We start from the raw sequence: 27,668 nt of genomic DNA, 5'->3' as shown, positions 1-27,668 counted from the left end.
CTTGCTCTTTCGGTGGTTAAGTGGATTGTATTGTTTCTCTCTAGATAGTATTGATAATAAGATATAAATGCTGCCTTGGTTATCTATTATTAGCATGTCAGTATTGGTACTGGAAAGACAGCAGTGCCTGGAACTGTGTGCCTGGCAGATAATGCTTGTCAAGAAGAAATGGTGAAACTGCTTAACCTAGGGATGGAGGTTTTAGAAGTATGAAAATGGCTTTAGTGTGTAGGTTTGATTATTGTGTTCAATTTGACCTAGAGTATAGGTTTGATTATTGTATTAAATTTGACACTGTGAATATAGGACTTTTAGAGCTGGAAGACATCTTGGAGAAATATAGAGATAATTTGGTTTGCCCCCCTTTTTAATATGCAAGGAAACTGAGACCCAAGGTCACAAAGATAGCAAAAGTAGCATACCCAGACTTGAATCTGGGTCTTCTCAATGTAAATAGCTTTATTTTACATTGCCACCTGCTTGTATGCAATTTATATTTGAGCTGTCTATACACTGTTAAAATAGTCTTTGTGCTTTAAACCATCAGTTTGTATATGTGTATATTGAAGAAGGACATTATACTGAACAGTTTCTTGAAGCTACCAGGTTTCCCCCCGAAGCCCAGATTGTGAAACTGTGCTCTTTAAAGCCACTGAAGTAAAGTATTAAGACTGAACTCAAATAGGGGTTATGAATAATAAACACCCCCTTCCCCTCATATTTCTTGCATGATGGTAGCAGAAAATTACTTAATGGTAGAAATGGTTGGGAGGAGAGCCTTGTGTTTGGTTACTATAGTCTTGTCTGTTTCGTTTTAGATAAGTTGTGTTTGGTAAAAATATTGTTCTACATCTTCCTTGGAGTTGACTTTTGTTTTTTTTTACCATGTTCTGCAATCTTTTAGCAATAAGATATTTCATGTCGTTAGGCTAGCTTATTGGTAAGAAATGCTGCAATACTCTGGAATGATTCCATTTTGTAGTCCTAAAGGCTTTATGGGTGCCTGTTACATCAGCTTGTCTCTACTCTGGTTTAAGCAGAATGAGGATTCTTTTTACTCGTGCTTGTTAGAGTGGAATTTGTCCCGCATCATCAGAATGGCTGTTTCTTTAGCATTGTACAATTGTTTAAGGGGTGAATTATTTGGAAATGAATTCAGAAAAATTTACAATTACTTTTCATCATCAATATGTACTAATTATTTTAAACAAATTTTAAAATATGTTACTTAACTCACATCGGGTTGTGAGGTAAACATTTGAAAACTTTAAAATGCTACATAAATGTGAATTAGTGATATTCGACATAAGGCCCGTATAATACATTGTTTCACTTTCAAACTCCAAAATTACTTTTCAGAAAATTCACAACTTAGTCACCAATTTCATTTACTCATTAAAACCTTTTGCTTTTTAATTAGCATTTTCCCAGAGGTAAGAATACCTTCCAATTTTTTTTCTGCTGAGAAACATTTAGAAGTATAGTGTTGACTGTATTTGAATTGAAATATCCTCTCGAGAGATGCGAACTACTTAATTAAAATTATCTTTTGAAAGGTGCAAAATTTCTTTGTATTTCATTATTACTGGGCATCAATTCCACCTGTGACTATTTTTCTTATAATGACCTAATGAAAATGGATCTGCTGGTACAATTTTTTTTTAGCATATCATAAATATTAAATGTGTATTAACAGAGCAAGACATGATTGCTTCTGTGTCTTGCATTTCAGATTTTGTTAGTGGAGTACCGAATAAGCTTAAATGTAACAGAACACCCTCCACTACACCTCAGCAAGACAAAGCTGGTAAGTATCATACATGACTGTACTAGATGGAAGCTTTTGCAGTCTGTCTTTAACTTTGTTCTCTGACAAGATTTATTTGTGTTTAGTCAAAATTTGGCTTTTTAACAGTAAGGAAAAAATGTCAACATAATGCCAAATAAAGTAGAACTTTTGAGTGGGGATGCTGCATAGTGGAGTTTTTTAACCTTTTTTGTTTCATGGACCCTGTTGGCCATCTGATGAAATCTATCTATATCTATATATATAGATACATTGTACTCCTTGAAATATTTTTTAAGTATGTAAAATTAAATAAATGGTATTACAGAGGAAACCAGCAATATTGAAATAAAGATGTAATTTTTTTCCCATCTAAGTTCATGAACCCCTGAAACGTATCCAAGAATTTCTTGTGAGCATGGATTCCAGGTTGAGCCCCTCATATAGGGGGTTCCCTAGTGATATTGGTCATATTGTACTAGAAATTCTGAGATTAGAAAATTAAGCATTTTGTTCATAGGCTAATCTGCTGAAATGATTTTCTGTCTCTTTATAACTAAGTACTGCTAAACATGTAACAAAACTCAAGTGGGTTATTAACTTTTTTTTATTAATAGGTTATTCTATACCAGGGAGTTGAGTCAGTTTATATTTCAATTCTTGTGTAATTTTGTGTGAAATTGTTCATTATAATAGTTTGTCCATATTTTGTTATAAGTTCAAGTTCAAACTAATTTTTCAATGAATTTTTGGTTCAAATCTCTGAGTGCAAGCTCTCTTATGACTGCCTTACTCCACTAGTTGGTTGGTTTTTAGGTTACTGTTTGCTAGCACTAAGATTCTTGCAGTTATTTGTAATTTTCTTTACTTTCATCTGAACTACTGCATAGCCTGAATTTACTTTGTAATGTTTCTTTGACCTTTAGTCTTTATCTGCTTAAAAGGTGAATATATTTTTTTTTCCAGCGAGCTTTAAATAATAGGATTTTTAGATTCTCTGTTAAAGTATAAAACATTTTTGTTAAATAATTTTCCTGATCCCACTCCACTGTCAATCCAGTATTTATTTGTGTGTATATATTATTTTCCCACAGTAGAATGTGAGTTCTTGAGGACAAGGGACTAATCATTTCAGTTGTGTCTGACTTTTCTCTGACTCCATTTGGAGTTTTCTTGGCAGAGATACTGGAGTGGTTTGCCATTTCCTTCTCCAACTCCTTTTACGGATGAGGAACTGAGATCAACAAAGTTAAGTCACTGAATAAGGTGTGTGTGAAGTCTAGATTTGATCTCGTGAAGTTGAGTCTTCCTGATCTCAAGCTCAATGCAATATCCACTGTGCCATCTAGCTTCTATATGGTAGTCACTTCATATTTATTAAATTGAATTGAATTTTCCTAACAATTAGTGCTCTCCAAAAATAGAATGGATTGTTTTAGGAAGTAGTGAATTTCTTCCCTTCCCTTCCCCCGCAACTAGAGGGCTTTAATGTCTGGGTTACCACCTTTCAAGGATGTTATAGAGGACATTTCTTGTTCAGATACAGATAAGATGAGATGATTAGATGGCTCCTGAGGTCTTTTCCAACTGGGACTCTAGGAAAAGTAAAATTTTATTGAAAACTCACATTTTAGTATTCTGTGATGATGCTTTACTTTTTCTTTCTTTGAGTACTGGAAGCTAGGAGTGAAGTTGAAGGCATTAGGAGTAAATGCTTTGTGATTGGGTCCCTAGTGTTATGTTCAACTTTGCACTTCTCTCAAGCTCTGTAGTTTCCAACCCAGATGTCAGGAGATCTCAAACTCCTGCTCATGGAGAATGTGCCCTGATTAACCTTTATAAATTTTTTTCTGACTGGATTTATGAGTTGGGAACTTGTTTTTAAGACCTTTTTTCAAATGGACAACAAGAGCAAGAGTTTACAATATTCCTGGACCCCAAATTTTCCTGGAAACCATATGGTAGAGTAGAGAAACACACTGAATGTCAAGACTTCTGGATTGTAGTTCCAGCTCAGCTACTTACAGTAGTGCGCATGATCCTGGGTGAGTGATTCAGCTCCTCTGGATGTCAGTTTCTGCACTTATGAAATAAGGAGACTGAACCATGAGCTCTAGAGATGCCTTCTTGCTATAAAGATCTACAGTTTTACTCACACAGAGACATACTAATGATGGTGGGTGTTAAGCATCATAATATCTTCTAGAAGTCTCATTCTGCTTAAAATAGACACATCTGATGAATTATTGCCTTGCTGACATTTTCATCTTTCAGATGGTAGAGTGAACTGGCAGGGAAACTGGAGGTTAGGATTTAATTCTTGCCAATAGAAATATAGTATAATGAATAGAGAGCTAATCTTGGAAATTGGGTTTATGTCCCATCTCTGACATATACTGGCTATGTGACCATGGGCATATCATTTAATCTGTCACGGTTGGAAGTCAGTAATAGCAAACTCAAATAGGAATAGGGGGTTACTAATCTATTCTAAGGATTCCTGTGTTGCATGTTGACGTAATTTTAAAATGTAATGCTTTCTATTTTTATTATATTTTTATTTACTGTATTAAATATTTCCCAATTACATTTTTATCTAGTTCTGGCTACAGGGGGCCACACATTTGATATCTGTGCTCTAAGCCACTCTTTAAGTTGCAGAGAACGTGCTGGCTTGTATTAATAGGGATAATTACCTCACCAGAGAGTTCCCTATACAAATGAAATCACAGTTATAGCCCCTAACCCTCACAAGGAAAAACTGGTGAGTAGTATTGAAGTGACCAAAAAAACTGAGAAAACTAATTGTGACTACATCATCTTAGAACGTACAAGGGATAGAAGGTGGAGCTGTGATTTCAGTGACTGCACCTGTGATTTTAATGGTATTGGGGACTTTCAGGTGAGCAAACTCCCCCTACCAATGTATGGTTATAGAGAACTGCCCAGAGCACTGAGAAGTAGAAGACTTGCTCAGGGTCACATAGCCATTCTGTAGTAGTCCACCATTACACAACCACTGTATAGCAAGGGAAAGAACCCTGGCCATAGTAATTTATCCTGAAATTGAGTAAACTAATTTTAGTAAGTCAGTTGTTGATTTTAGGTCAACTGTTCTTTAAATTAACTATTGATTTTAAATTCAACAAAAAAAGAGGTTTTTTTTTTACCTATCTGGGTTTATATCCATTGCCATCAAAGGGGCCCCTGTAATTGCCTTATGACCAATTGTCAGTCTCCCTTACCATTTTTTTGCCTCTTTCCACTCTTCTTACACCTTATATCCCACCGTGTATTCTTCAGTTCAATGACACTATCTTCCCAAAGACAGAAATTTGAAAGTCTCTACCTTCAGGGCACTTAAAATTTACCTAGGAAGATAAGCAAGTAAACAAATAAATATGAGATAACTTGGTGAGGGAGAGAAAACACTACCAGGAGGAATAGAGATTTTTAAGGACAGAGATAAAGAAGGGAGTACATTGCAGTCAAAGGCATGGAGGCAGGAAGTGGGTTATCAAATTCAGAGGACAGCAGGTACGACAGTGTGGAATAGACTACATGAAAGAGAATATTAGGAACTATCTATAAAAGTAGTCTGTATCTAGACTGTGAAAAGCTTTAAAAACCAAGCTGAGAAATTTTATGTTTTTTTATCTAAAGGTACCACGGCTTCTTAAGGAGGTGACCTGATAAACATATTGTTACAGGAAGAATATTTTGGAGGCTATGTGGAGGATGAATTGGAGGGGGGAAACTTAAGCTAGGAGTTTAATTAGGCTGTTATTATAGTTCAAGCAAGAGTGAGGAAGGTCTGAACTAGGGTGGTATGTATGTGAGTAGAGAGGAGAAGGGCCCAGAGACTTGGAGAATATATGTGGTTAGGAGTGGGACAGGGGTGATGATTCAGCAAAGGAAACTGAAAATGATACTGAGACAGGTAAGAAGAGAACCTGGAGAGTGAATTGAAATCAAAGGAATAGAAAAACACTGGAAGATCCAAGTGGTTATTAGCATAATGTTTAATTAGCTGAGGGTAATTATCATGAATTGGGGAAACAGAAGGAATGTGATATTCTCCCCTGGGGATATCAAGTCAGAGTTTATATATAGGAACTGTTTTGTATGTTATTAACAGAAGTTAAAATCGAATTAAACATTTTCTTGATCCTCCTAAAGTATAACATTAATAAAAATAGTGTTTTATGTAAAAGGAAAATGAAGGAAGGTTATTAAGCTAAAATTTAAAAAAAAATTTTGGAATTCAAAAGTCTCTTAAAAAACAATATTATTGATGTTTTGTGCTTTAAAACAAATCAGTTAATATATGTTATGCTACTTTTGTAGTTCAGTTTGAAGCAAGTCCTGGTGCATCTTCCCAGAGTTCAGTCTCCCCCATAGCCATCAGTGGAAGTCGTTGGTTCAGTACAGGTGTTCAGAGGCGAAGTACAAGGATTGCAAGCGAAAAAGTGTGCAGGTGAGTTGCTTCAGTCACTGATAACTAATGAAACTTAGTTTAAATGATTTGGATAGTTTGCTTTGTTATTTATTGTTTCTGCAAACTGATACAATTTTAATAATAAAACATTTTTGAAAATTTCCCTGTCAGTATACTCTTATTAGTCAAGAACATTTTCCTTTTTTCCCTCTATCAAAGAAAGATTCTCAATCTAAAAACCACTTCTGCTTGATTAAAATCTTGTCTCTTTTGCCCTACAGTATATCATCTTAATGTTTTACTTGTGATTTGAAAATCTATTTGATCCAAGTTCAAAGGACTATAATAGTTCTTGTCAGAAGCATGACAATTAGGTACACAAATAAAGTTTTCATATTCCCACTACTTATAAAATCTTAGATCTAGAATAGACTTAGAAATCATCTGATATAAATCCTAATGTTATAAATGTTGAGGAAACTGTCATCAAGTTGTGATTTGCCAAAGGTCCCACATAGCTAGTTAGGACTCCTCCATCAAGAGTGTCTGATATTTTTATTCTTTTAGGAGATGAGCACTAAAACTTATTGTGGATTTTTATGTTAAGTTTTGCCTCGCAGAAAAAATATTGTTGGCAACATATACAGCTTAAATTGTCGTTATCAAAAATTGCATTTTTTTTCTTCCCTCTTATGAAAAAATTCCTAGGGTGGAGTCAGGGAAGGCAGATTGCTTCTCGCCTAAGAGAAGTCCTAAAGAAAAGGTCCGAAGATCCCTTCCTCTCAAGTTTAGTGTGAAGAAAAGTAGCAGAGATGTAGTAAGTATCTTTCATTCCTTCACTGTATTTTCATTCATCATTTCAGACTTGTAATTTTAATAATTTATCAAAAAATACCAAATCAGCCACAAGTTTTACTAAGTGCTGCTAAAAAGTCCATATTTTTGGTAATCCACAAGTAATATTTGCTCTGAGTAGTTTATTTCTAACTGTCATATTTTATATGTACCAAACTTTGACAACTATGAAGAACTTACACTTTGATTTGTATTTTTTGTTTTTCATTTTCCAATATACCTCGAACCTTCTTTCTTGGGAATTGTCCCGAATAACAGAAAAAGAAAGAAAATAATTCGGCAAAACAAACCTGCTCCTCAGTCTGGTCTGACGTTGTCCCATGTGTATCGTCCTCCGTATCTGAAAATGAGGGAGGGAGGTGCATCCTCATGTCTCTTCCTTGATCATTATCATTTCCCTGCATTCCATTTTCCTTGCCTTGTTTTTTTGTTTTTATACATTTACATTTTTTGTCATTATGTGCACTGTATTCTTTGTTCTGACTGCTTCATTTTGCATCATTTCATAGAAGAGCACGTATTTCTCTGTCTCTTCAATTAGTCAATTCTTATGGTACAGCAATATTCCGTTATATTCATGTATCACTGTTTGCTTCTCTACTTCCCACGGATGGGGTATCTATCTACTTTGCTTCCAGTTCTTTGCTGTTACCGAAAGTGCTGTTATCAATACATGGCTATAAATGGGACCTTTTTTGTCTCTGACCTGCTTGGTGTATACGTCTGCCAGTGAGATCTTGTTTCCAAAATGATTGGACTAACTGAGCTTTAGGAGCAGTGTAGCGGTGTGCCTGTTTTTTTAATTTCAAATGTTCTTTTTTTATTATGAACTTAAATATGAATATTTCAACATACAAAGAACAAAATTTCTGTTGCAAGTCGTTTGAGGGCTTTTTTAAGAAAATGTTAAACTTAACAGAATTGCTTTGTTCCTTTCTGAACTTCTTCTGATTTTGATCTTTTGTGTATTTTTAAATGTTTCGTTGACCCTTTCTTTGATGTGTGAGTGTGTGTCTGTGTGTCTGTATTAGCACCATCCCTCTCCAAAAATCTTTCTTTCAAAAATAGAAGCCCTGGCCCTGCCTTGCGTAATGGAACTAAAGGAATCACCATTTGGCCATGTGTGAAAGCACGTGGCTCCTTCTGCACCTCTCTGCTATTCAGACACCATCATTTTTTTTAGCTATTCCTTGTTCCACTTACTTGCTACCAAAAAAAAGTGCTTAGAAATATTTTGTGTACTTTCCTGCTATCTTTGATATGCTTATCTTTCCACAACTTCTCCAATTTTGACTTCCCATTTTTTGTTATCTGCCGATTTTCTAGGCATGAAATGAAGCTTTAGACTTGGTTTAATTTATTGTTCCCTAATTATTAGTGAGTTGAAGCAATCCTTCATATAATCGTTCATAGTCATTTTAAGAACTATTTGTTTATATCTTTTTTGCCTTCACCCACTGGGGAATGACTTTTAATTGTATATGTCCATGCTGGTTCCCTCGAAATCTGGGAAATCAGGCATGCGTCAGACCTACGTGATAGCTTTTTCCCCTTGTCAACTGCTTCCCTTATTCTAGTTCCATTAAATTTGTATAAGAGTTCTTCAGTTTCATGTAATCAGAATTATCAGTTTTATTCTCTAATCTTGTTTGGTAAGAATTCTGCCTTTAGCTGTTGCTTTTAAAGGTACCTGATCGGATTTTCCTCTGTTCTTTTTTTTAATGCTATGACTTTAATCTTCAGATCATGCATCCATTTGAAGCTTGTGGTATATTATATAAAATGTTCGAACATAATTTTTCTCGAACTTCTTTCATGTTTTCTGAGAAGTCCTTGCCAAGATTTATTGTATTTGTATCGTCAGCTCCTACCATAGTTACTGACACATAGTAAAGCCACCTTAGCAAGTACTTTATTTTTTTTTATTTTTTAATGTTTAACAATCACTGCCATACAATTGCGATTTTATCCCCCCCCACTACCCCCCTCCCTCCCCATGACTGCATACAATTCTGTATAGATTCTACATATACTTTCCTATTGAGTATATTTTCACTATAGTCATGCTATGTAGTCAGACTAAAATAACTGAAAGAAATCGTATAACAAATCAGAACATGATACACAAACACATACACATACACAAACATGATCTGCTACATTTTGCGAATGACTTCCATATTTCTTTCTCTGAGTGTGGAAGGCATTTTGCCTTGAGAACCACCTTTGGGATTTTTTTTTTTTTATAAGAAGTTTTTGCGTTATTACAAAAATCCAAGTCTACCAGAAAAAACTCTCACACACTGTGGTCGTTGCTGTGCACAAAGTTCTCCTGGTTCTGCTCCTTTCACTCAGCATCAGGTCATATAAGTCCTTCCAGGCCTCTCTGAAGTCTTCTTGTTCATCATTTCTTATGGCACAATAGTACTCCAGTACATTCATATACCATAATTTATTCAGCCATTCCCCAATTGATGGACATCCCCTTGACTTCCAGTTTTTGGCAACTACATAGAGTGCTGCTATAAATATTTTTGTACATGTGGGACCCTTTCCCATTTTTATGATCTCTTGGGGATATAGTCCTAGTAGCGATATTGCTGGGTCAAAGGGTATGCACATTTTTGTAGCCCTTTGGGCATAGTTCCAAATTGCTCTCCAGAATGGTTGGATGCGCTCGCAGCTCCACCAACAATGAATTAGTGTTCCAACTCTCCCACATCCTCTCCAGCATTTATCATTTTCTTGTTCTGTCATGTTTGCCAATCTTATAGGTGTGATGTGGTACCTCAGAGTTGTTTTGATTTGCATCTCTCTAATCAATAGTGATTTAGATCATTTTTTCATATGATTATAGATAGCTTTAATTTCTTCCTCTGAAAATTGCCTGTTCATATCCTTTGACCATTTATCAATTGGGGAATGACTTGTATGATTATACATTTGGGTCTATTAAACACATTTTCAAAAGGAATGTATTTTAAAAGTAGTTGTTAAAAGTGTCTGTCTAAAGGGGCATCTCGGTGGTGAAGTGGATAGAGCACCGGCCCTGGAATCAGGAGGACCTGAGTTCAAATGTGGCTTCAGGCACTTACTAGCTGTGTGACCCTGGGCAAGTCACTTGACCCAGATTGCCTCGCAAAAAAAAGGGGGAGAAAAAAAAAGTGTTTGTCCAGGCTCTCAGATATGTGACCGTTACAGTCAGGTCCCAATTAGTGCAAATAATGGAATTCCTGTTTGCATTTGTGCTATTCAAAGTTATATTTATGTAAACTCTGATTATTTATTCTAGCCCAGTGGAAATATGCAGTGCGTATTCAAATAATGCAAACACTTTAGGGGATTTATTATTCATAGTATTTAGGACTTAGCTGCGTATTTTCCAAAAGAGCAAAGAAAAAATTCAAGGCGCTGAAATATAGACTGATATTGTACGTATGGACTGTCTTGTAATCTTATTTGATTCCTAGTTAGATGTTATAATTTTAAAATAATAGCACATTCATACCTCGCCTGCTTGGCATACAACTTTTCACAATTCCAATTCAGAGTGGCACAGCAAAAGAAAAATCTTTTAGAATTGACATCTGTCCTAGATTTGACTTGTTATCAGCGTAGTGACATTCATCAGCTGCCATAATACTGGGAAGCAAGATGGTTGCACTGCTCTTTTGTGAAAGAATGAGAACTTCACTGAACGGTTTACTCTGTGTTTAAGGAGTCATGTACTTTCTGGGTTTCACAATCACCACTCTTCCTAAGACAGAGTCCTTTAGTAAAATTCACACAAGTGCGTGCTGATTCTTCACCATCATTATTTTTAAAGTGCCCATTTAGCTGTGTGACGCTGTATTGGAACTCTAAACATATGTAGTCAAATATTTAAATGTTTTTCCTTTCTTCCAAGGGAGAAGTCTGTTATCTTTAAAAATATCTTATATACATTCTGTTTTACTCATGTCTGGGATTTGGCAAGAGGAACTAGAGGAGGAAGTAGCTTTTTGTTTTGAGAAAAAGATTGATATACAAATCTGGGATTTTTTCCTAAACACACCTTTTTTAACCCTGTGATCATGGGCAAAGTGCTTATAAACTCAGTTATTTGGTTTCTAGTTTGAATAAAAAGAGATGTAGGTTTCTGATGTGAGTTATAGGTGAACAAAGTAATTTGAATGTGAAGAAAAAATGTTTATTACCTTTTCTCTCCTTAGGACATTTTTATTCCATCTCCAAGTTTGGAGCAGGGACCAAGTGACGAAAAGAACACTGAAGATAGATACAATTCCTCTTTCACAGTGGAGTGCTCTAAGACTTCACAGACTGAGGAAGGAAATCCCACTGAGGATCTTGGGCAGCCACTAATGGGAGAATCCTGTGAGCTGATGCTTTCTGGAAGTGATTGCAGCCAGTCTACAAAGATGGAGAGTTTGACCTCTCAGCAGATCGATGAAGATGCTAAGAACACGCAGACTGAAGATACGCAACCTGTATCTCAAACTCTGGAATCTAAAGTTTGTCCCACAGAAGATTCTAGTGTACTAGTGAACCAAACAAAAGACAGTCAAGAAGAGCTGAGTGAAAACTGTAAAAAGACAGAAGATGCTGTAAAAACTACAAATGAAATGATCATTTCAGCCACTGAATGCAAAACCAGAGAAGAGATGGAACATGTTTGTGTTGATTTTACATGTGATTCAGGAAGCCAAGTACTTCTTTCTGAGAGTCTTTCGTCTGAGGCTGTTTCTGAGGCTCTTCCGTCTGAGGCTCTTCCGTCTGAGGTTCTTCCCTCTGAGGCTGTTTCGTCTGAGGCTGTTCCGTCTGAGGCTGTTCCGTCTGAGGCTGTTCCGTCTGAGGCTGTTCCGTCTGAGGTTCTTCCGTCTGAGGCTGTTCCATCTGAGTCTGTTTCATCTGAGGCTGTTGCGTCTGAGGCCCACTTAAATGCATTAGATCAGGAGGTCTCTGTGGAGGCTAAACAATATCACACAGAGAAGAGGTCTTCAATTTCTGAGGTTGAAGAAATTCCTGAAACCCCTTGTGAAAGTCAAGAGGAGGGGCAGAAAGAAGAGAAAGAAAACAGGGAGAGTAGCCCACTCCATCCCTCTCTGATTCAGACTCAGTCACCAGGATTATGCCTCCAAGAAAAAATCCCAGATCAAGAGTACCAAGGAGCTATGGAAGTTAATACTAGTGTCAGTGGTAGTGATTCTCCAAAAAAACTGAAAATGCATGATGAAGAACTGGAACAGAAGGACCCAGAGGCTGGGGGAGAGGCCACCTCAGAAAGCTGTGGTGTCATTGTAGAAGAGAAAGCCACAAAAGATGAGTCCTCAGCTGATATTGCCTCTCAGCCTGTTGTGGGAGAAGAGGCCCACGAAGATACTCATTCTTGTGTGGACGTTGATCCAGGAATAGAACTGGGTGCTAAGAACAGTCTAGATGCTAAGGGAGAGAAGAGCCAAGAATCTGACGAGAATCTGGAATCACTTACTGAGAAGGAGAACCCTCAGCACTCTCCAGTGTCTTTAGAAAGAGTAGATGATATACTGAGAACTGAACAGGAGAAGCAGCAGCCACAATCTCCAGGGCAAGCAGACACTTTATTAATAAAACATTCGCAAATGGATACTATAGAGGAATCAGGCAGTGAAGGAAAGACTCAGCAGCTTGGGAAAGCCGCTGACCATTGTCTTCAGAGCCCCTGTGAAAGCTCCAATGGTGAGTACGATTCATAGATACGAATGGGGACTGTTTGACTCGTTCAGCTGATGGATTGAGAAGCTTAACCAGAATTGATTTTTGAGAGGTGGGAATAGAGGGCTGAAGGTTATTATTGGAGCTAAATTCTAAAGTGGAACAGATATTAATAAACGGAATAACAATTAGCCAGTTATCCAAAATAATCATTTTTTCTAATCAGAGGTTGTCTTTACTGACTATAATTCTGGCTGCCTTATAGTCATAAAGGTTCTTGAATTTCACAAATACGTATAAATTGTACTTACCTTGCTTTTTTTAGGGGGAGAAATTGTGGAAGTGGGGTAGGGAGCACAGCTAAACTGTATTTTCAGTTGAGTCATCTAGAAATAATAAATATTCACTTAATTATTCTTCATAGAACTACAAATAGGCTCTTAATTAAATAATTTGCTAATAGTTGTTTTCTCTTCAAGAGTATTAGACTAAGTTTCTAAGTATGATTTAACAGATATATAAATCTTAGAAATTAAGACTTGAAAGATTTAATGTCCATACTTCTTCTGGGATCTATTTCAAGATTATAAATTGTTTTGAGCTGTGTCGCATACTACTGAGAGACTGCAAATAAGAACATATCATCATAGTGCTGAGGTATTCTTAATTTTTCAAAGGTTATATTAGTGGGATTATAAGCTCTGACAGGTCATTTCATGTGAAAAAGGCTTCCAGTATGGGCCTGGTGATGCCAGGTTGGCTATTAAGTGTTTATCGGGTTTTTTTTTTAATACGTAATACAGTTATTTTTCAGTTTTCAACATTAACTTCCATAAGAATTTGAATTCCAAATTTCCTCACATCTCTCCCTACCCCTCACTCCAGGACAGCATGTACCCCATGCACCCCTTCCCCTAAGTCTGTCCTCCCTTCTATCATCCTCCTCCTTTTCCCACCCCCTCTCCCTTCTGTTTTCCTATAGGGCAAAATAGTTTTCTATACCCCATTGCCTGTACATCTTATTTCCTAGTTGCATGAAAAAATTGTTAACATTAATTTTTAAAGCTTTGAGTTCCATATTCTCTTCCTCCCTCCCCACTCACCCTCACTGAGAAAGCAAGCAGTTCAATATAGCTCATCCATGTGTAGCCATGCAGAACACTTCCATGACAGTTGTGTTGGGAAAGACCAACCACATTTCTCTCTGTCCTGCCCTCCATTTATTCCATTTTCTCTCTTTACCTGTTCCCACAGTAGTACTTGCTTCTGATTATCCCTTTCCCCAATTTGATGTCCCTTCTATTATCCTCCCTCTCCTATCCCCTTTGCTCCTGCCTTCCTGTAGGGTAAAATAAGTTTCCCTACCCAACTGAGTGTGTGTTATTCTCTCCTTAAGCCAGATCCCATGAGAGTAAGGCTCCCTTAGTCCTTTTCATTTCCTCCTTCCTCTCCTTCATCATAAAAGCTCTTTCTTGCCTCTTTTATGTGAGATGATTTGCTACATTCTACCTCTCCCTTTCTCTTTCTCCCAGTACATTCCTCTCAACAGTAAATTTTATTTTTTAGGTATTTTCCATGTTCAGCTCACCCTGTACCCTCTGTCTCTCTGTCTCTCTCTTTTCCTCTGTATCTATCTATCTTATCTGCCTATCTGTCTGTTTATCCATCCACACCCATATACATACCTACACATATGATATACATACACATATGCACCTACATACATACACATACACACATATAAATTCTCTCTAACTACTCTAATACTGAAAAAGGTCTCATGAATTAACAAATGTTTTTCCATGTAGGAATGTAAGCAGTTCAACTTCAATGAGTTCCTTAAGGCTTCTCTTTTCTGTTTACATTTTCATATTTCTCTTGATTCTTGTATTTGAAAGTCAAATTTTCTGTTCAGCTCAGGTCTTTTCAACAAGAATACAATGCTTGGAATTCCTTTATTTCATTGAAATTCCATTTTTTTCCCTGAAGTATTGCACTCAGTTTTGCTGGGTAGGTGATTCTTGGTTTTAGTCCTCTATAATATCATATTCCAAGCTCTCTGATAACTTAGTATAGAAGCTGCTAAATCCTGTGTTCTCCTGATTGTATTTCCACAATACTTGAATTGTTTTTTTCTGTTTTTTTTTCCTGGCTGCTTGTAATATTTTTTCCTTGACCTGGGAACTCTGGAACTTGGCTACAATATTGCTAGGAGTTTTCCTTTTGGGGTCTCTTTCAGGAGGTGATCAGTGAATTCTTTCCATTTCTGTTTTACCCTCTGGTTTTAGAATATCAGGGCAGTTTTCTTTGATAATTTCTTGAAGGATGATGTCAAGGCTCTTTTTTTGATCATGGTTTTCAGGCAGACCAATAATTTTAAAATTATCTCTCTTGGATCTATTTTCCAGGTCAGTTGTTTTTCCAATCACATATTTCACATTGTTTTCTATTTTTTTCATCCTTTTGGTTTTGTTTTATAATTTCTTGATTTGTTATAAAGTCATTAGCTTCCATCTCCTCCATTCTAATTTTTTTTAATTTTATTTTTCATTTTTAACACAGTTTACAACAGATAAAACAATTCAAAATTTTGGTCAGGTGATACTTCTTTTTAAAACATTTACAATATGGACCACAAAAGAATTTTTTTTTTAAACATTAACCAACTGAGACACAAATAATATTTATGTTGCTAACTTCACAAGCTCTTGACCTGATCGTCTCCACAGTATTACTAAGAATTAAAGGACTCTAACTTGTTGTTGTTGGTCTAAAGTCCTATGAATAATAGCTTAATTTTAGACTTAACCTCAGATGTTCCCCTACCAATAATCTGTAATTTAATAGATCTGATATTAAGCTTACAAACCTTTTGACTATAGGAAATTGCCAACAAGAGTAGGGACACTGCAGGGAACCAGTATCTCTCCAACTTCATGTCAGTTCCAGGCAGGAGTAGATTGTGAACTTGCATTCAGCCAGGCTTAAAGTCTGCCAGGTGTCAGTGGGGAAATTGAGTCAGGAGAATCCTACTTCAGCCCATGCTGAGCAGCTGCTCTCCCACCCTTCCCATGAGATCACCTTTTGCAGCTCATGCCAGCATCTCACAGGCTTACTGGCATCATGTATTGGAGGCTCAGACTGCCTTTCTTGCTATCCATACCTGGAGTTAGACTCAGAAGAACAGTCACTTAACAGTCCCATAGCGTCTAAAAATGGCAAGTTACAATGACCAGGTTTCAAATATTGTAATTTCACTTTGGCTAAGGAACATCTTTTAGGCAAATCTGAAGTGGCTTACATGCCTTTCTATACATGTTCTAGTTCTTGATTAAATAGCCATCGTAAAATCAAATTTACCATTAAAACCTTGACTTTACAATCAAAGCCGAATTTTACCTGAGGTTACCGTCCTCTAGGAAATTTGGACTGAAATTCTTTCCCCCAAACTAAAGATGTCATTAATTTTCTGTGGTATGATATAAATTTTCATATCAAATTTAGTGAGCATGTTATTCCCTCCTTCAGCCACATGTGAAGAGAGTAGCTTCATTTTTCCCCTCTCCCCTCTCCTTTTTCTCCTCCATTGAACAAGATTTTTCTTATCTCTTTTATGAGTTATAGCCTGCCCCGTTCCATTTCTCCCTTTCTCTTTCCGGTATTTTCCTCCTTTACCCCTTAATTTTTATTTTATTTTATTTTTGTGTGAATATCATCTCTTCTGATTGAACACACCCTGTACTCTCTATCTTTATATGTGTGTGTGTGTGTGTGTGTGTGTGCGCGCGCGTATGTACAATCTCTCCATGTACCCAAATTACTGAAAGATTCAAGAGTTATAAATACATTCTTTCCATGTAGCAAACAGTTCAGCTTTAGAGTCTTTTTATGATTTTTCTTTCCTGTTTATCTTTTCATGCTTCTCTTGATTCTTGTCTTGGGAAGTCAGATTTTCTATACAGGTCTGGTCTTTTCCTCAGTATGAAGTGAATGATTGAAAGTCCTCTATATCCTTGAATGACCATTTATTCCCTTGAAGTATTATACTCAGATTTGCTGGGTAGGTGATTCTTGGTTTTAGTCCCAGTTCCTTTGACCTCTGAAATATCCCATTCCAAGCCCTTTGATCCCTTAATGTTGAAGCTGCCAGATCCTGTGTTATCCTGATTGTATTTCCACAATACTCAAATTGCTTCTTTCTAGCTGCTTGCAGTATTTTCTCCTTGATCTGGGAACTCTGAAATTTGGCCACAATATTCCTAGGAGTTTCTCTGTTCGGGTCTCTTTCAGGAGGTGATTGGTGGATTCTTTCAATATTTATTTTTCCCTCTGGTTCTAGAATATCAGGGCAGTTTTCCTCAATAATTTCATGGAAGATAATGTCTAGGCTCTTTTTTTGATCAAGGCTTTCAGGTAGTGCCATAATTTTTAAATTGTTTCTCCTGGATCTATTTTCCAGGTCAGTTGTTTTTCCAATGAGATGTTTCACATTATCTTCTATTTTTTCAAATTTTTGGTTTTGTTTACTAACTGCTTGGTTTAATTCATAGTCATTAATTTCTCTGAATTCAGTTCTCTCTTTCAACAAATTATTCTGTTCAGTGAGCTTTTGAAACTTCTCCTTCATTAAGGTATTCTTCTCCTCATTGGCTTTTTGGACCTCTTTTGCCATTTGGGTTAGTCTATTTTTAAAGGTGTTATCTTTTTGGGTCTCCTTTAGTAAGCTGTTGATTTGTTTTTCATGATTTTCTTGCATCACTCTCATTTCCCTTCCCAATTTTTCTTCTACTTCTCCTACTTGATTTTCAGAATCCTTTTTGAGCTCTTCAATGACTTGAGTCCATTGCATATTTTTTTTTATAAGTTTTGGATGTAGAAGCCTTGACTTTTATGTCTTCCTCTGATAGTATGCTTAGATCTTGCTCATCTGAAAGGATGGGAGAAAATACCTTTTCACCAAGAAAGTAACCTTCTGTAGTCTAATTTTTTCCCCCTTTTTGGGCATTTTCCCAGCCAATTACTTGACTTTTGAGCTCTTTGTTAAGTGGAGGATATACTATCCCAGGTTTCAGAGGTTTTGTGCAGCAACTGTTTTCTGACATATCTCTAGGCACCCATAAGTTTTCAGTTCCTCCAAAGTGGTATAATCAAGGAGAGGTGTTCACTCCTCTCCTGACCTGTGCTCTGGTCTGTGAGCAATCACAAGCACTCTTTTCTGCCCTGGAACTGTGAGTAGGATTCCCTCTGCACAGCCACCACCAGCTCTGCCACCTCAGCGCTCTTTCTCACCCCAGTGCTCCTCCTCACCCTAGGACCACCACTCATGATTGAGACTCAGATCTGCACTCAATTCCCCTACTGTCTGTAGGCTGAGAACTCCAGAAGCGCCACTTCTGCAGCAGTGGTTGCCGCTGCCCTGGGAACTGGGGTTAGACCATGTTCTCCTCTCACCCAGGTGAGAGAACTTTTTCACCGACCTTTAAAGCTGTCTTTGGCATTTTTGGGTTGAGAAATCTGGAAATCACAGCAGTTGTCAGTGCCCTGAGGCCTGCTCCAGTCCGTCTGTGCTGGCAGTTGGGTTGCATTCCATTTTGAGCCCAGTGCAATAGATCTTTCCTGTTGGCCTTCCAGGTTGTCTTGGGCTGGAAATAAGTTTTACTCTTTCATTTTGTGGCTTGTGCTGCTCTAGAATTTGTTTAGAGTCAATTTTTGCAGGTATTTCAAGGGATTTGGGGGAAGAGCTTGAGCATGTCCCTGCCTCTGTTCTGCCATCTTGGCTCTGCCCAAGTGTTTATCTTTTCCTTTTTCACTAAAAGATCATATGTTAAGCCATTGAAGGGGTTGCAGTCTGTGAGGATGGATAGAGTATCCTTCCCAATAAAATCATGGATCCTTGAGGTATGAATATCATTGCAGTGCTATGTGAGAGAGTGTAATTAGAAAAATATTTGTAAGAGACAGAAAATTGGCACTATAATGTTTCTGTGAAGCCAACTCTAGAGTTTCTAAAGGCATATTCGACATTTGGGCAATATTTCCATTATATTAATTACATAAATAGGCTCTTTTTTAAGAGTATAATTTAAAGAATTTTGACTAGTTATGGTAAGGGATACTGAGTAACTGCTTGGAATAAATTGTGTAACCCAGTATTTTATTTCTCACTCATCTTTCTTTGGCTTTTTTCTTTTCTTCACCTCTTTCTGGAGAGTTTGACGCAGCACTTTTGTCTTTAGTACTTTCTTCTTGTTAAGTGTTTTTTAACACTGCCCTCTTAGGGTTTTCCTCCATCTGTTAGATCCCTCCTTGTGCTCTTTTACCGGATCCTCATTTGTGGCACGCCGCTGTAGGTGCGCGTCGCCGTGGGTGTCCCGCAGGGCCCTGTCTTATAGCTCTGTTTCTTCCCTTGGTCTTCTCATCAGCTCCCATGGCTGTAATGATCATGTCTACGTTGGTGATTCTGATTTTGCCCTTACTTTTCTGCCGACTTCTATTCTTGCATTTTCAGTTGTCTTTTAAACACTTCAGACTAGCTATCCAGTAGACATATTAAACTCAACATATCCAAAACAGAACTCACTTTCTTGCCCTCTGAATCTCCCCTTCCCCTTGCCTTCCCTACTACTGTTGAGGGCACCACAGTCTTCCCAGTACTTCCAACTTGAAACCTGGGTGTAATCCTGGACTCCTTACTATCTCTCACCCCCCATATCCAATCTAGTTCCGATACTGCTGCTGCCCTGGTACAGGCCTTCATTGTCATTATCATTTTGCACTTGATCTACGATAAAAGTCTGCTGGTTTGTCTGCAGGTCTTTCCCTGTTCTAGTCTTTTCTCATCTCCTTTGCAGTATCTTCATCCAGGTCACGCCCATTAATTGTGGGTGATGCCCAAGGCTCTTCCCTTCTTTCTTTTTGCTATTTTGCTTGGTGATTTTTCCCAACTCCAATGGGTTCAGCTATCGTCTCTATACTTAAGATTCCCACATCTCTTTATTCAGCCCTAACCTTTCTGTTGACCTTTCTTGGACATCTCAAACTGGGTGTTCTGTCGACATCTTAAACTTAGTATGTCCATGACTGAAGGCATTCTCTTTTCCCCAAAGCCTCCACTATTCCCAACTTACATACTACTATCAAGAGCACCATTTATTTTGACTCCTGACCTGGTTGTTATTCTTTCCCCTTACTTCCTCTTTTCCTTCTAACCCCATCATATTTCATCAGTTGCCAAGTCTTGTTGATTCTGCCTTTGTCCCTTCTCTGACCCTTGAACCCCCTTGGTATAGGCCCTTGTGTATTCCTCTCCCTGGCCTCCTTGCTGTTCCTCCCATATGACGCTTCATAATTCCACTTGGCATTTTTACTGACTTGTCTCCCAGGCTTGGAATTTTATTCTTCTTCATCTCGATCTCTTGATCTTACCTTCCCCAGAAAACCTTTCCACATCCCTCTTAATGCTACTGCCTTTCTTCTCTTGATAGTCTCTAATATAGTTTGTGTATATCCTGTTTGTATACAGTTGTTTGCATGGTTTCCCCTGTTGTAAAGTGTGAGCTCTTGGAGAGAGGGGATTTTTTTCCTTCTTTGTCTCCCCAGTGCTTAGCACTGTCATGGATATGTACTAGGTGCTTCATACATATTTGAGGACTGTGATGGATGTATATTAAAAGATGTGTGGTTTTATTACATAAGTACAGTAGTTTGAATTTCGGTGATTAGGCTAAGAAAATGTTAGGCCTTCTATGTTCACTTTTTTTATCATAGTTTCTAAGGTACTTTAAGATGCTTAATAAAAGTTCTTTTAAGGAGTTAAAGCATTTTTCTTGAGCTTATTTTTAATATTGATCTGCTGTAGCAAATCTTTTCTTCATAGAAAAACTTGTGCATACCTTTTTCAGAATTATCATCAATTCTGAATTAATGAAGTCTTGAATCAACTATGCTCAGTTTTGAGATTGAATATTGAGAAAAAGTTTTAAAGGGTTCACATTAGAACAATAAATCCAAATAAAGCGCTGAAAAATTGTATTTGGTGAGAAATTAAGGAAATTGGGACTGTTTAATTTGGAGAACAGAAGGCTAAGAAGCCGAAGTTTTTTAGGGGAAATTGCCACTAGGGATCAGGTGAAACAGCTGGGCTATTTATCCTGAAGAAGAGAGAACTTGGGTGGGGTAGGACAGCAACATAGCTGTTCTCAACTATTTAAAGCATTATCTTGTTATACAGAAGAGGGATTAGATTTGGTTCATAGCCTCAAAGAGCAAGACTGGGGTGGAATGGAATTTCCACTGCACAGAAATTACATGGAAGTGGTTTAAAGCTCTTTCCTAAAAGAAAGATTTCAAAGATTACACTAACAAGTCACGGTCCAAATGGAATAGGCTTTGGCGGGATAGGTTACTGAGCTCTCAGTCAATGGAAGTCTTCAAGTAGAGCCTTGATAGACTTGATTACTTATTGGGAGTATTACAGATTTATGTTTGAATAAGGGTTGCACTAGATGACTTTTGAGATTCCTTACAAATCAGCAAGTTTCTGATTTTATGACGTATGTAACTAGGATATTGTGACATGCTAGCAGTGTGCTAGCTACTCTAGTCAAAAAGAACCAGATGTTGGACATCATTAGGAGGATTATTTAGAAACAAAGTAAACAATCTTAGCCTACTCTTAATACCACTTGGAACTCTGGTTGCTGCATTTCAGTAGACAAACAGTACTGAAGAATGTCCACAGAAAGGCAATGAAAGTGAGTAAAGGAATATAGAGAGTCTTTTTATTATTGAGAATAACCTAATAAAAATTGTTTCCTTAATTTGCTTTCAATTTTTTTGAAATCTCTTTGATTTTTAGAATTTCTATTTTGGTTTTAAAATTTTTGGTTTTCTAGTTTTTTGGTTTTCCCAGTTCATTGATCTATTTGATTATTTAGTTTGGAAATATAAAGCCTGAGAAGTCTAGTTTTGATTGAAATCTGCAAAATTATTAAGACAATGGATAAGGTGAACTTGTAAACGGTAGCTGAGGTGCTGGAGTGAATAGCGCACCAGGCCTGCAGTTAGGAAGATCTGAATTCAAATTTGGCCTCAGACACACTGTTGTGCTTGTCCTCCATTTTTGAAGAGGACCATGACATCAGAGAAATGATGACATGACTTGAACTTGACTTTGTTTTGAGTGAGGGAGGGCTGTGCAGGTCACCAGCCTCCCTTCTCCTCCAGAGCTGTCTGAATCCAGTGACCAGATATTCATCAGCATGACTGGAGATGACCCAGGATGCACTGGGAGACTTTGGCCTTTTAGGCTAAGGCCTTTTCAGGTACTCATTGAAAATGAGGTCATGTCCATTCAGTGAATAGGCTTCTTTAAAAAGTAGTCAAGGGAATAGCTCCTTTCATAGAAAATAATAAGTAGATAAATCATGCTGGGAGGGGCAGGAGTCTCAGGCTTGTTGTTTCAAAGAGAAACTTACTATTTACATTCACTCTAAGCCAGGAGGTTCCAAAACAGCCATTGAGTGAAGATTGGGCAAGGACCCTTCATTGTTCAGTCCATGGGCTTCAGGGTGCACGGCGTCTAAGGTTTTAGGGGAGACAAGAAAGAAGGAAAGAAAAGGGGAAGGAATCTAGCCAATGCAGTGTACCCCAAGTTAACTGATCAACTTCTGGCAACCAAAATTTACCTTCTTTGGGAGAGAAGGAAAAGGGAGAGGGCTAGGTTGATGAGCTGAGTTGCTCAGATGGCTGAGTCCCCATTTAGGCAGCTTAGTCTACTCACAGGTTGTATTTGTCCTTTGTTTTCAAAGAGAATCATGACATCATAGAAATGATGACATGACTTTCTCTTGACTTTGTTTTGAGTGAGGGAGTGCTGTGCAAGTCACCAGCCTCACTTCTCCTCCTGAGCCATCCCTCAGACACGTACTACCTGTCTGAACCGGGTCAAGTCTCTTAACCCTGCTTGCCTACATTTTATCTTCTGTAAAATGAACTAGAAAAGGAAATGGCAAAGCACTCTAGTATCTTTTCTAAGAAAACTCCAAATGGGGTCACAACATGTCAGGTAAGACTGAAAAAGCTCAGCAGCCACAAAGCTGAACTTGCAATAACTTCTAATAAATAATTGGAAAAATTGTTTATATTATTTAGAATCTCAGTATAATACTAAAAATAAGGGACAGAATATAGATTTAAACCAACAAAGGAAGTACTAATACTTCACACACTACATTGCGCATTTACACAAATTAATTTATATGACTAGTTAAAGGGGTAATTGGGCAAAAAAAAAAATTTTAAGTAACTCCTGGGTTGATATAAACTATTTCATGAGTGCCAGGCTAAAAATAAATTAAGGCAAACTGTAATTTACATATTGATATGACTGAAAGATATCTATATAGGTATATATAGATAAATATATGTAACCATGCTCTCCCACAAATTATTCTTTGGTATTACCATCAGACACAAAATATTAGAATAGCTGGACTATTGGTCCTTCCCATTATGGGAATATATTGTATTATTATTATATACAATATATTGTATTATTGCAGTATAAGAACAAATGGTGACCAACTGTTTTCCATCTTCCCAGAGGATAAGAAAAGAGGAAATGAGTTTATATTTAACAAGGGGTTAGAGATAAAAGAGAGCTTTCCATCAGTGTACCCAACACTGAATTGGGCTAAATGAATGGTTATGGATTTACCTTTCTTGAGAGGCTTTAGAAATATAGTAAATTTCCAAGTGCCTGGGGCATTTGGTATTAAATTCTTCCTCCTTTCCCCACTTCTAATTCTTCCTTATTCTATAAAAGAAGCCCATTTAAGGCCATCAGTCAATCTGCTAACATAGTCTATGGAGATCTGGGGAAGAAAGAACTTGATGGTTTTAATTCTAACTATAGGGAAGAAATGCTATGAGAAACTTAGAATATATCAGATATGAGTATGGACAATTTTTAGCAAACTCGGTGTGAGAAGGCTTCCCCTACCACAACGGTAACGCTATGTTTGGTGTGATAGAAAAGAGGGTTGGATTTTAAATCCTGACTCTGCTGCTTACTATTTATGTGACCTTAACTATTTTGAGTCTTAGTTTTCTCATTTGTAGTATTTGGGGTGGGGTGTGAACTAAATCATGAATTCTTAAAGTGTGGTCCGAGAGATCCCTGAGATCCTTATTTTCATAGTAATACTAAGATGTTTTCATTTCTAATATGGTAAAGACTGGTGGATATGACCGATATAAACAAAAGCTCTTTAGGGAGAGTCCTCAGAAATTTTTGAACATGTGAGGGGTCCTGAGACCATGAAATCTGAGACTGAATTACTTGTAAGGTTCCTTCCAGCACTAAATCTGTGACCCGGTGATCCAAATGAATAGTCCAGCATGTGCCTCTTGAGGAAAACTCAAACCTGAGGAGAAATGGTGTAAATTGCAGGATTTTGGGTCCTATACTCCTTTTATTTTGTTTAAAAAATTTTTCTTGTGAAAGTATCACTTATTCTTTGGTTTTTTATTATGGAATCATAGCTTTTAAAGAAAAGATTTATCCTCAGAATTGTAACATTGTGAACATGGCATCCAAATAAAAATTGCGGTTATTTGTTTAAAAAACAAAAGAAATGACTCATGTCAAAGTCCACATTGTTTCAGAAAGAAGTAGGCTTACCTACTTAGGATTTTTTTTTTCGTCTACTCTTGTGGATGTTGTGTGTTAATTAAAGGTGAAAAATATTTTGTTGTTGTTTTTGTAAACGCAAATCAAACAAACTAAAGTAACTAACAGATAACAATTATCTGGGAAAATTCTGGGAAAAAAATCCTTACATTCAAATTATTTTTAGAGAAGTCTGAAAACTTTTTTTCCTAACCTAAATTGTACATATCCCACATAAATTCATGAAAGTTTAAGGTTGAAATGCTTCTTTTACTCCATAATATTTGGGATGAAAATTTGATGACTTTTAAATTAAGAATACATTGTATTCCTATAGTAATAGCTTCTAATCAAGGCATTTAAAACACTTTCATAATATATTTATGCTTTGGCAAATTAGTAATTTCTCCTTAGTTATAGATGTTCTTTTCACCTGCACATGTTAAACACTGAACAGCATTACATAAAAATATGAAGTTGAGCACATCGTAGCTGATTGGAAATGTTTATTATTTCAGAATCTGCTGTCTGTATGTAGCTCGATCAGAAGCTGGTAACAATTTATGATCAGTTTTAGAGGTTAAATTTAACATGGAGTTAGAAAAAAAGAATAAAGGTGAGATGACAGTATTTTGTGCTATTACAACAGCTTTTACTCAGCCTATTTATTATAAGATAGAGGCAAAAGTAAGTATGTTGACTGCTTATTTACCATGTCTTGGAGAAGTTTAACTGATGAAAGCAATCACTATAACAAGGAGACCTAAATAGCCCAGAAATTGCCGTAGCCAGCAAGCATTTTATTTGCTTGGCTAGTGGATCCTTTTAGAGAGTGTGCTTATTGGCGAAATGTTATGAGGAGAATGAGCGAAGATTATGTGTAGCAGTCTCACAGAACAGTGAACAGTGAAGGGTGGAGAGAAAAACATATCTGCACGAAGTCTGGCCTGAGACCCAGCTAAGGCTGATCATTGAAATAATGTTAGTAACACTGGAGGAGTGACAGTTAGATGTGAAATGGAATAGATCCATTTTCTTTGATTTAATTTACATCTTCATTACTGTTATATTCTTAATTTGACAGCTCAGAGTATGTTCTATTCCATGAAGAAGTGGGATGGCCATTCAAGAAAATGAACTTGGAAAGAATGGTTTATTGTTGTTTAGTCCTTTTAGTCATGTCTGATTTTTCGTGACTGCATTTGGGGTTTTCTTGGCAAAGATACTGAAGGCATTTGCCATTTCCTTCTTTAGCTCATTTTACAGGTGAGGAAGCTGATGAATTAAGTCGTCTGCCCATACTTAGTATCTGAGGTTGGATTTGAACTCAGGTCTTCCTGTTTGTAGGCCCAATACTCTTATGTACAGCTGCCTGCCCCTACGGGGTACCTTAGAAGGTTTTAATTTACATTTCTCTAGTCAAGATTGATTTAGAGCATTTTTTAATATTACTATAGATAGCTTTTATTTCTTTAGAAAACTGCCTGTTCATATCCTTGGACCATTTTTCGGTTGGGAAATGGCTCTTATTTTTTAAAATTTGACTCTGTTCCCTCTATGTTTGAGAGATGAGGCTTTTATCAGGAAAAATTTGTGATTTTTCCTCCCCAGTTTCTTTGCTTTCCTTCTAATCTTGACTGCATTTGTTTTCTTTGTGCAAAACTGTTTTAATTTTATATAAAAAAATGATCTGTTTTACTTTCTGCAGCCCTTTCAATCTGTTGTTTGGTCATAAATTCTTTCCTTATTCATGGATCTGATAGGTAAAAATTTTCCATGCTCACCTAATTTGCTCATGATGTCACCATTTATGTCTAAACCATGTACCCATTTTGGCCTTATCTTGGTACACATCGTGAGATGTATTCTCACATTGTGAAAAGCTATATCTAGTTTCTGCCAAACTGCTTTCCAGTTTTCTCAGCAATTTTTGTCAGTTAGTGGATCTTTGGGTTTATCGAACACTACATTACAATGGTCGTTTCCTACTACGCATTGTGTACCTATCTGTTGCACTCAACCACCACTCTGTTTCTTAGCCAGTACCAGATTGTTTCCATGACTACCACTTTGCAATTGAGTTTGAAAGCCGGTGCTACTGGGCTGCCTTCCTTAACATTTTGTTCATTGATTCCCTTGATAATTGATGTTTTGTTCTTCTAGATGAATTTTGTTACCGTTTTTTTCTGGCTCTATCAGATAATTTTTTTTGATTGGTAAGGTACTGGATAATTAATTTAGGTAGATTTATCATTTTTATTATATTGGCTTGGCCTACCCATGCATTTAACATTTTTCCAGTTAGTTAGATCTGTTTGTATTTGTGTGGAAAGTGTTTTGTAATGGTGCTCCTAAAATTCCTGGGAGTTCTTGGCAGCCAGAAGCCCAAGTATTTTATGTTGCTTGTGGTTATTTTAAATAGAATTTTTCTTTTTATCTTTTCCTGCTTGGTTTTGCTAGTAATATATAGAAATGCTGCATGTATTTTATATCCTGCAACTTTGCTAGATTTGTGAATTGTTTCAATTTGTTTTTTAGTAGATTCTCTCAAGTTAAGTATACCATTATCTGCAAAAAGAAATAGTTTTATTTCTTCATTGACTATTCTTATTCCTGCAATTTCTTTTTCTTGTCTTATTTTTATAGCTAGCATTTCTAGCACAGTATTGAATAATGTGATAATGGACATCCCTGTTTCACCCCTTATCTTCTTGAAAAGGCTTGTATTTTATTCTCATTACAGATAATGTTTGCTCTTGAGTTTAGAAAAATATTACTTGTCATTTTAAGAAAAGTTTTATTTATTTCTGTGTTTTCCAGTGTTTTTAATAGGAATGAGTGTTGTATTTTGTTGAGTTTTTTGCATCTGCTGATATAGTCACAGTCATTTGATTTTTGTTGCATTTGTTATGGATGTAGTCAGTTACTTTAATTTCATCTCAATTGGTTACACATTCATCCTTTTCATTTTTGCTACTGAAAAGAAACCAGATTCACCAGTGACTTATTTCAGTGTTTTGTTGTTGTTGTTTTACATTAAATTTTATTAATCTCCTTTGATTTTTCAGGATTTCTATTTTGTGGATTTTTAATTTGTTCTTTTTCTAGTCTTCTACTTGCATATCTAGTCCATTTCATTTTATTTAGTAGTTTAGTTTTTTAAACTTGCAGTTTTATTAATTTCTTCTTTGATTTTCACGATTTCTATTTTGTTGTTTAATTAAATA

General features: G+C 36.7%; 1 protein-coding gene and 1 long non-coding RNA gene across 16 annotated transcripts in view; one reads left to right on the top strand and one right to left on the bottom strand.

The window, feature by feature from the left end:
- Positions 1 to 27,668, top strand: part of LOC140514444 (TP53-binding protein 1-like) — a 130,598-nt gene that overhangs the window by 27,831 nt on the left and 75,099 nt on the right. For 11 of the 15 annotated variants that reach the window (XR_011970632.1, XR_011970633.1, XR_011970634.1 and 8 more), the window contains 4 exons: positions 1,733 to 1,807; positions 6,134 to 6,263; positions 6,933 to 7,041; positions 11,291 to 12,794. Coding sequence is in view for 9 of the 15 variants with exons in the window: in XM_072624826.1 (XP_072480927.1) it covers positions 1,733 to 1,807; positions 6,134 to 6,263; positions 6,933 to 7,041; positions 11,291 to 12,794 (1,818 nt within the window). In the remaining 6 variants the exon portion in view is untranslated. Of the gene's footprint in view, positions 1 to 1,732; positions 1,808 to 6,133; positions 6,264 to 6,932; positions 7,042 to 11,290; positions 12,795 to 18,191; positions 18,226 to 21,163; positions 21,524 to 22,025; positions 22,094 to 22,717; positions 22,837 to 27,668 lie in introns of those variants that run through there. The other 4 variants (XM_072624835.1, XM_072624837.1, XM_072624838.1 and 1 more) reach the window with 4 other exon arrangements.
- LOC140514485 (uncharacterized) lies at positions 4,731 to 22,558 on the bottom strand. Its single transcript, XR_011970700.1, has 4 exons — positions 22,457 to 22,558; positions 22,247 to 22,350; positions 13,082 to 13,156; positions 4,731 to 5,157 (listed from the first exon to the last, which is right to left on the bottom strand). It is a non-coding gene; the product is annotated as an uncharacterized lncRNA (long non-coding RNA).

This window comes from Notamacropus eugenii, chromosome 7 (genome assembly GCF_028372415.1).
Source record: "Notamacropus eugenii isolate mMacEug1 chromosome 7, mMacEug1.pri_v2, whole genome shotgun sequence".
NCBI lineage: Eukaryota > Metazoa > Chordata > Mammalia > Diprotodontia > Macropodidae > Notamacropus > Notamacropus eugenii.
The sequence above is the reverse complement of the archived record's forward strand: the minus strand, read 5'-3'. Positions and strand labels throughout refer to the sequence as shown.